The following is a 7,611-nucleotide window of genomic DNA, read 5'->3' as shown; positions in this document are numbered from 1 at the left end:
TTTGATTACATCTTAAAATTGTCCTTTGATGTTGTGACCTTTGTACAGCACCCTAACTTGTTATCCTTCTAGAATTGTCTTAAGGATGAGCAGCAGTATAGATATAACACCAAAACCACAATTATTCGTAAAAGCAAAATCCTTTCCTTATAGTAAGGGAGAACTGAACAAAACCAGAAGTGTTGCTTAGCAAAGGGTCTACTGTCGACTATAAAATGTTATAGAGTTAGGGGGCTGCTGAACTGAAATGTAACTTTTTATAATTGACAAGTTGGTAAGTTGCAAGAACACAAACTGCTTAAATTCTTCACTGGAAAAATAGACTATGGAAACATTTCATATACAGATGTCCACAAGGTTACATCTCTTTCTCACCTTTGGCAGTCCTTGGACAAGATATTCTGAAATAAGAATCAAAGACTTGAGTCTGGCCTCACTTTGGTCAATAAAACTCACTTTGTTAAACTTAGTTTCAAGTAGTAGGGAGTCTGGTTTATAACAAATATCAAGCAACAGCCTTTATATGACTGAAACTGCTTTCTAAACCCTCCTCCTGTGTACACATATTCACGTTCATACGCATTTATATAAAAACATACTGTCAATGTTACTGAAAGGGATGTACTAGCTCTGCTTGAAAGGCTGAATTGCAGTGTTTGGCACTAATCTTCTGAGTTGGAAAATGGTGACCTTAGGATGTGAAACAATAACCAGTGCATATCTTCTGCTATCCAATACTTTTTCTATATACTTCAGGCTAGTGTAAGGAATAATCTTTATGCCAGAAAAGCATCAATGTGTGACCTGTATCAGTCAAAAGCAGCTTTTTGCATTACTTTGCAGTATGGTATCTCAAATCCTCAGATGATCCAGCTATTCTTGCAGTCAAGTGTTTCTTCTAACAGGCCCTGCACTATATTTCTTGCATGTTGTTCTGCCTGTCTATAACTTTTTTTTTTTTTTTTTTTTTTTTAAATCTCCCCCATGAGTTTTTTGGGTGGTCAGTTCCAAACATGGAAAAACTTTTAATGTTTGTGCAGGCTGGGCAAGTAGAGAGTCATATGTTTAGTTCTGAAGTCTTAAGTGGAATAGTCTTTCCAATGCCCCAGCACTCTACACAAAAACTTTTCCCATGAAAAGAGAGAGCTGATTGTTTAAATTTCTGTTGCCACAAAACGTTAACAAACAGTTTCTTTGAAAGCATTCTCCAAGACGGTGTTAGCAGCGCTGTGCGCCTACAGTGGCTCTAGCTCTAGCTTTGTGTTGCATGTGAGCAGTGTCTTCCTCCTGGGACTGTGCCCACCTCACACCATAATGCCCCTGGGGTAATGCTGAACACTTTGTGGGCACTTCGGGGGGGGAAACTGCAGAGGAAAGCTTTTTGTAAGGATCTGGCGTTCAGGAACTAGATTCCTATTTTGTATAATGATTTTCAGAGAGGACTCATTTTACTTCTCCACATAATATTTATTGTTTTCAGGTATCCAGGAACTAGCCTTCTTAATAGCATCTCATATGGTTTTTTTTCCTCAATCCCTTTTCACAGATGAGAACTCTACATCTCTACAGTGGTACAGACCCTCCTTGTAAAGTGGCATAGAAGGGAGAACAAGCAACCTGTACATCAGGAGAGCAGTAGCCTACTTTTTTTCAGCTCTAGAGATGCACTTACTGCATCTTTCAGTTCAGAAGTATGTGGTTTCTCTACTACAGAAACAAACTCTGTAACTGTGCTTTAGACTTGCAAAAGGAAAGTGCTTCATGCGACATCAAAACGAGTAGCACCAAATATTTAAACCCAGCACAGGTATAGAGTTAACTATTAAAACAGGAAGCATTACATCAAGTACTTTCTTTTAATAAGCAACAAAGACAAATATACAAATTCTTATTTACAGAGGGAAAAAGTGGTGAAGTGCAAAATGTGATGGGGTAGGGTATTTCACAGTTCACCTGCAACTGTCCTGTGGAGATCCAGAGGACAACTGTAACTCTGACAGCATATAAAAGCTGGTTGACCTCTAGAATAGAAACAAATACAGAGTCATGATCAGTTTCACTGCGGTAATCAGGAAGTCAGGATACACCTTAAGAGTGTGAGAAATGATTTGACAGCTTCAGTGGTCTGTATTCAACTTCCTGTATGCCTTGTATACGTAGTAAGAACAGTTATCCAGGTTTCCTAAATTTGAGGATAGTAAGCATCTCTTGTCCTGCTTGTCTGGAAAGTGCTCGTGTGCCTTCTAAGCCGTGCTTCTTCATTGTTTCCAGAATTTCATCTGTAGTTGAAAGCACAGTGTTATAATAATGCAGAAATCAGCTATAAAAGGCAATGCTAAAATGTCTGCAAAACATAGGCTGCGAAGATTATAATTTATCATTTTACTCTTTCAGACAGTATTTTTTATGCAAAGTAGTCTTCCATCCAGAAGAAACAAAGTTTATACTAACTGCAGTTCCATATTTTGGTATTATCACAATGAAAAGTTCAATTATGAAGCTAATTTGCAGGAAAAAATGAAATTCATAGCACCTTCTCCCAAAAGCTGCCTAATCAATCAAAACAGTGAAAGAATAATCATTGTCCTTGAAGCCACCTCATAATGTACAGCCCATTAAGCATTAGATCAGAGGAGCAATTCCGAATTCCTTTTCTACGCAGGTCAGAAATAAATGACATCTCATTTCCAGCTGAAGGCTTTTTTTACCTATAAGTTTACAACACTGTTCTCTTTTGTAAGAAAGGGTTGGCCAGGCTCCATTACCTAGTTAGAAGATTTCGGACTTTGAAACTTTCAATCTTAGGTAATACGCTATTGCCGCATTAAATTAAAATTACATTGGGTACTTCTTTGCTCATGTTGACTGAGGTCTGATAACCTCCAGAACATTGTTGTGATCAACAACTTGATGAATAGTGTTAAATCTAGTTTGGCACAAAAGGGTCAAAGGAGAGCAATTACCTGGATTATTTTCTTTAATTGTGACCAAGTAGAATAATCCTCCTGGTGAAAGCAAGTCTGCCACTAGTGGAAAAACTCTGTCCATTACTTCTCTGCCCCTTTTGCCACCAGCCCAGGATGCCTCTATTCCATGGCTTTTCACCTAGGAAGAATGAAAGCAAAGGCCATCTTACTCAATACAGAATAATACTAGTGTCAGTGGTACTTAGAAGAGAAACATCATCATGATCTCTGTGCTCAGGAATCTGCCATTAGAACTCTGACAACTTTGATTCAGCAGATTGGTTTATGAAGCAAAATTCCTTCAGAACTACTCCACGCAAGATGAATGCATTGCTTTTGTTTCAAGTTCTATTTATAACGCTTAGTTGGAAGAGACGTGTTTTGTCACATGCTTTACGTGTATTTTCTTGTAATCTTGTATGATCTCATTTGCCAAGTGAAAGATGGCCATTGAACCCTTTGAGTATCAGAATCAGACTCACAAACACAGAATCTGAGGAAGCAGAAGAAAAACAAAAATGCTAAGATATTTTTATAGAAGGTTTCCAAGGGAAAATGCATGTCTAACAAGTCTTGATGGAGAAACTACCTCCAGCAATCTTTATTCCCACGTAGTCTTACTATCAGTTCTGATAAATCATTTTCACTAAAACAGTTGTTACAACTTGTACAGTTATTGAATGGTTCCACAAAACCATTTACTATTTTGAAACAAACAACAAACCTACACTGCAAATTAAGAAAAGGTCACTGAACAACTACAAGCTGAGTTTTTGTACCACAGCTTATTTGATTTGCCATCTTCTCTGACAGCAGAATTATTTTTATTGTGGATTTAAAATCTATTTTTTCCTACCTCTTCAGAGGGTGTTACCACATATGGTGGATTAAAGAGCAGTAGATCAACCTTCCCATTTAATCTCGGTGACAATCCATTGACCTACAGATGAAATTAATAATAACAAAAACAAAGGAAACATTTCCATTAAAAAAAAAAGTTACGTAGTCTTGCATATTCTTCTATTAATTTAAACTGCAACACAGACCAACCTAAACAATAACAACAAAACAATACAGTGTGTTGCATTAAGTTACAAAACTTCAGCATTCATGAGGTAATAATGGAAATTCAGACCTACAAATGACCTAGGAGTAGCCAGAAAGTATTTAATATATATTTTTTTAAATTCTGAACAGTTAGTTTTATATAAGAGAATAAACTGAATTTGAAGCCAATCTTCTGTAATACAACTACATCACCACTCTAGAAAACAAGCTATTTGTCCATCTGTCTGTGCTACATGAGCCCGGTAATACTGGATTAGTTAAAAGTACATGTAGATCCTTGGCTATTTTGTTTACTTCTTGAGTGCAATGCACTGTCAACTTTGGTTTGGTTCCAAACACTTCAGCCTGACTCAGGAACTTTCTAAGTGTGAGAGAAGCAGAACAATTCAAACAGTCTTAAGACAACGTTACATGAAATGTAGAAGAGCGAGAGACACGTATTGCAGATATAAAGGTATTATTTTATTCTTGCACTTTGGCCTTTCATCATTTTTTTCATCTGTACTTATCAAGAGAATATTTGTTCTTTTGGACTTTATGGTTACTTTTCAGTGTGTCTAAAAAGTAAAATGGAAATTATGAAGAAGGCATTACTGAAACATCTGTCTTACCAAGTCAGTAACGACTGGCTGAAGGTGAACATTGTTGAGCAGAGCTGTCTCCAGTGTACAGTAAGCTGCCATCGGATTGATATCTGTACATCTTAAACAAAAATATTAGAAAATGGAAGTTAACAGCTACTCAACCTGGAAGTTTAACACTGCAAACTATATGCTAACACAATATTGGTGAGTACCCTTTACTTTGCAAGTAATAGCTAAAAACAGACAGGAAAATACAATGTATCAGCAGTTACACCACTCAACACTGCCCTGGAAATTCTTTAATGACTGTCTGAAACCTGAAGTATGTGAAAACAAACATTTAACAGGATGTTTACCTTTTCAATGCCAGCTCTGTGTAAGTACGTATGCATACAGTTGCTAATAAAATTTAGTTACTGCCAACAATCAGGTAACTAGTATGTCATCAGAACTCAGTAAGATTACTCATTGGCTAAGATTTAGGATTCAACACGGTAAACACAAGTGTAAGCTCAGTAATTTGTCTAAGAAATGGAAAAACTGAATTTAACCACATCACTGTTTACTTGTTACAGAACCTGAGGAAAATAGTTTAGACTCCCTTCACTTTGATTTTCTGTATCTGTAGAACTGAGCTCACATTTCTTGAAGTATAGCTTTTGACTGTGCAATGGAAAAATATGTATTTTGAGGACAAAATATTCTTTGTTATTGCATGCAACAGCTTCAGTAAGCGTTGCTGTACTTACAAGTAGAGTGCGCTGGATCCAATAATGGAAGCTAGAAACGTTGAAACCACACCGGACCCTGACCCTATCTCAAGGCAGATGGCAATTCTAAAGACAGAAAATTCTGGGTGAGTGTTTTTTTTTGTACCATATAAACCTGCTGCCAAGGTGCCCTTCTCCCAAACATGCAATACTTGCTGGGCCCTAAAAGCCCACCTTGTGTGGTCTGCTTCACAGCAACTGCCAGCTCTACATGTGCCTATATAACTGATTCCTGTTTATCACAGGGCAATTTAAGAAGAAGTTCTTTACCGAAAGGGTTGTTAGACATTGGAACAGGCTGCCCAGGGAAGTGGTGGAGTCACCATCCCTGGAGGTCTTCAAAAGACGTTTAGATGTAGAGCTTAGGGATATGGTTTAGTGGGGACTGTTAGTGTTAGGTCAGAGGTTGGACTCGATGACCTTGAGGTCTCTTCCAACCTAGAAATTCTGTGATTCTGTGATTTGGGAAACGTGCCAGTTTTCCTGTGCCTAATACTACAATTCCCACGAACTACACCACATCCACAGCCCAGGCTGCATTCCTACGGCACCCAGAGCAGATTCACCCCTCCGGGCAGCCGGTGCCAGCGCCCCCCCCCCATCATGACTGAACACCAAGCCCCGCCCCCTTCCACCAGGCCACGCCCCCTGCCCTCCCATTGGCTGTTTCCCCCCCGCGCTTCCCGCCACGCCGCGGCTACCCGGCGTCCCGCAGTCGCGCCGCGTCGCGCTCCAGCGCGTCGAGCAGCAGGAAGGTGTCCTCGGCCGGCGCGTACACCTCCCCGAACCGCCACACGTGCTCGTACCGCGGCGTGGGCACCGCGGGCACCGCCATCGACGCGCATGCGCGGACCCCCCTCCCCTCCTCTTCCCTCCCCTTCCCTCCCGGAACGCCCTGAGGAAGCGGATGGGGGAGAGGGGGCGGGGAGCCGCCCGGAGCCAATGGGATGGCGGCGGCGGCTTCGCCCCGCCCCTAGCGCGGGGCTGGTGGCCGTTGGGAACGCCTCAACGGCCGCGGTGGTCACGTGGCCTCGGGGGGGGGAGGAGCAGTGCCCGTTGGGCTGCTTCATGGCCGCCAGCCCGGCGTGCGGGGCAGCTCCGTGGCGTTACAGCGTTCTGTGGCTCGCCTTCAGCACCCACAAATAAAACCAGCACCCTGCTCGTTACCCTGAGTCAGTGCTTCCCCAGGCAGCCAACGGAACTTACGGGGAGTCATAATTAATACATTAGCCGTACACAGAATCACAGAATTTCTAGGTTGGAAGAGACCTCAAGATCATCGAGTCCAACCTCTGACCTAACGCTAGCAGTCCCCACTAAACCATATCCCTAAGCTCTACATCTAAACGTCTTTTGAAGACTTCCAGGGATGGTGACTCCACCACTTCCCTGGGCAGCCTGTTCCAATGCCTCACAACCCTTTCAGTAAAGAAGTTCTTCCTAACATCCAACCTAAAACTCCCCTGGCGCAACTTTAGCCCATTCCTCCTCGTCCTGTCACCAGGCACGTGGGAGAACAGGCCAACCCCCACCTCGCTACAGCCTCCTTTAAGGTACCTGTAGAGAGCGATAAGGTCGCCCCTGAGCCTCCTTTTCTCCAGGCTGACACACAGAGCAGTGTGGTCACCTGGTACTTAGCGTCTCTGCTCTGTGTCCCCTCCGTGGGGGTGAATCAGCGCAATCAGCCAGAAATCCATAACCAGAGATCCAGCGTTGAGTTTATAATTCAAGGATCGTTGTTGTCCTAGCACAGAAATGAAATCATCAGCCTTCATCTTAAAAGAGTTTAGGTTGCTTGCACCACTGCTGAGCACAGAAAGCCAGGTCTAAGAATTCAAAAGTTCAAGCATGTTTTCAGAGTAAATTTATTCCTGGACCTGATCTTGTATTACCTTTTAACTTGAAATGTTCTCTTCACTTAATTTATTCCCCCCAAATATATTTATGAAATATTGTCATAACCCATCCCAACCTTCATTTTGCCAACACAAGTAACTGTTGTTGCCTCCTAGTTTATCTCCCAGTCATGCTCTGTCCCAAATTCATTCTGGTAAATTATTCCTTCTTTCAACATGGTGTCTGCAGATAGGCTAAATGAGATTCTAGCCTGTGAGAAGATACTAATAGCGTCCTTTCAGTGCAAAGTCCTTGACTGATGCCTGGTAAAATTATCACATTTGTGTCAAAAATAGAACATGATAACAGAGATTAACATTAACCTGT

The 7,611-nt window shown here is 41.5% G+C and overlaps 1 protein-coding gene across 1 annotated transcript; it reads right to left on the bottom strand.

The window, feature by feature from the left end:
* Positions 1 to 1,533: 1,533 nt before the first annotated feature.
* Positions 1,534 to 6,237, bottom strand: HEMK2 (HemK methyltransferase 2, ETF1 glutamine and histone H4 lysine). The gene is made up of 6 exons (XM_084295797.1): positions 6,090 to 6,237; positions 5,368 to 5,454; positions 4,646 to 4,736; positions 3,823 to 3,906; positions 2,964 to 3,105; positions 1,534 to 2,279 (listed from the first exon to the last, which is right to left on the bottom strand). The coding sequence occupies exons 1-6, from the start codon at positions 6,221 to 6,223 to the stop codon at positions 2,170 to 2,172; spliced, it is 648 nt and encodes a 215-aa protein (XP_084151923.1). The 5' UTR covers positions 6,224 to 6,237; the 3' UTR covers positions 1,534 to 2,169.
* Between the last annotated feature and the right edge of the window lie 1,374 nt (positions 6,238 to 7,611).

The sequence above is a fragment of the Netta rufina genome (genome assembly GCF_964035555.1).
Source record: "Netta rufina genome assembly, chromosome: 1".
Lineage (NCBI taxonomy): Eukaryota > Metazoa > Chordata > Aves > Anseriformes > Anatidae > Netta > Netta rufina.
This window is presented reverse-complemented; position numbering and strand designations above follow the sequence as displayed.

Coding starts and splice junctions, on each gene's coding strand:
- HEMK2 (XM_084295797.1), bottom strand. CDS start 6,223: ATGGCGGTGCCCGCGGTGCCCACGCCGCGGTACGAGCACGTGTGGCGG. Junction 3,907..4,645: donor AGCCAGTCGTTACTGACTTG/GTAAGACAGATG, acceptor TTTCATCTGTAG/GTCAATGGATTGTCACCGAG. Junction 3,106..3,822: donor TGGTAACACCCTCTGAAGAG/GTAGGAAAAAAT, acceptor CATTCTTCCTAG/GTGAAAAGCCATGGAATAGA.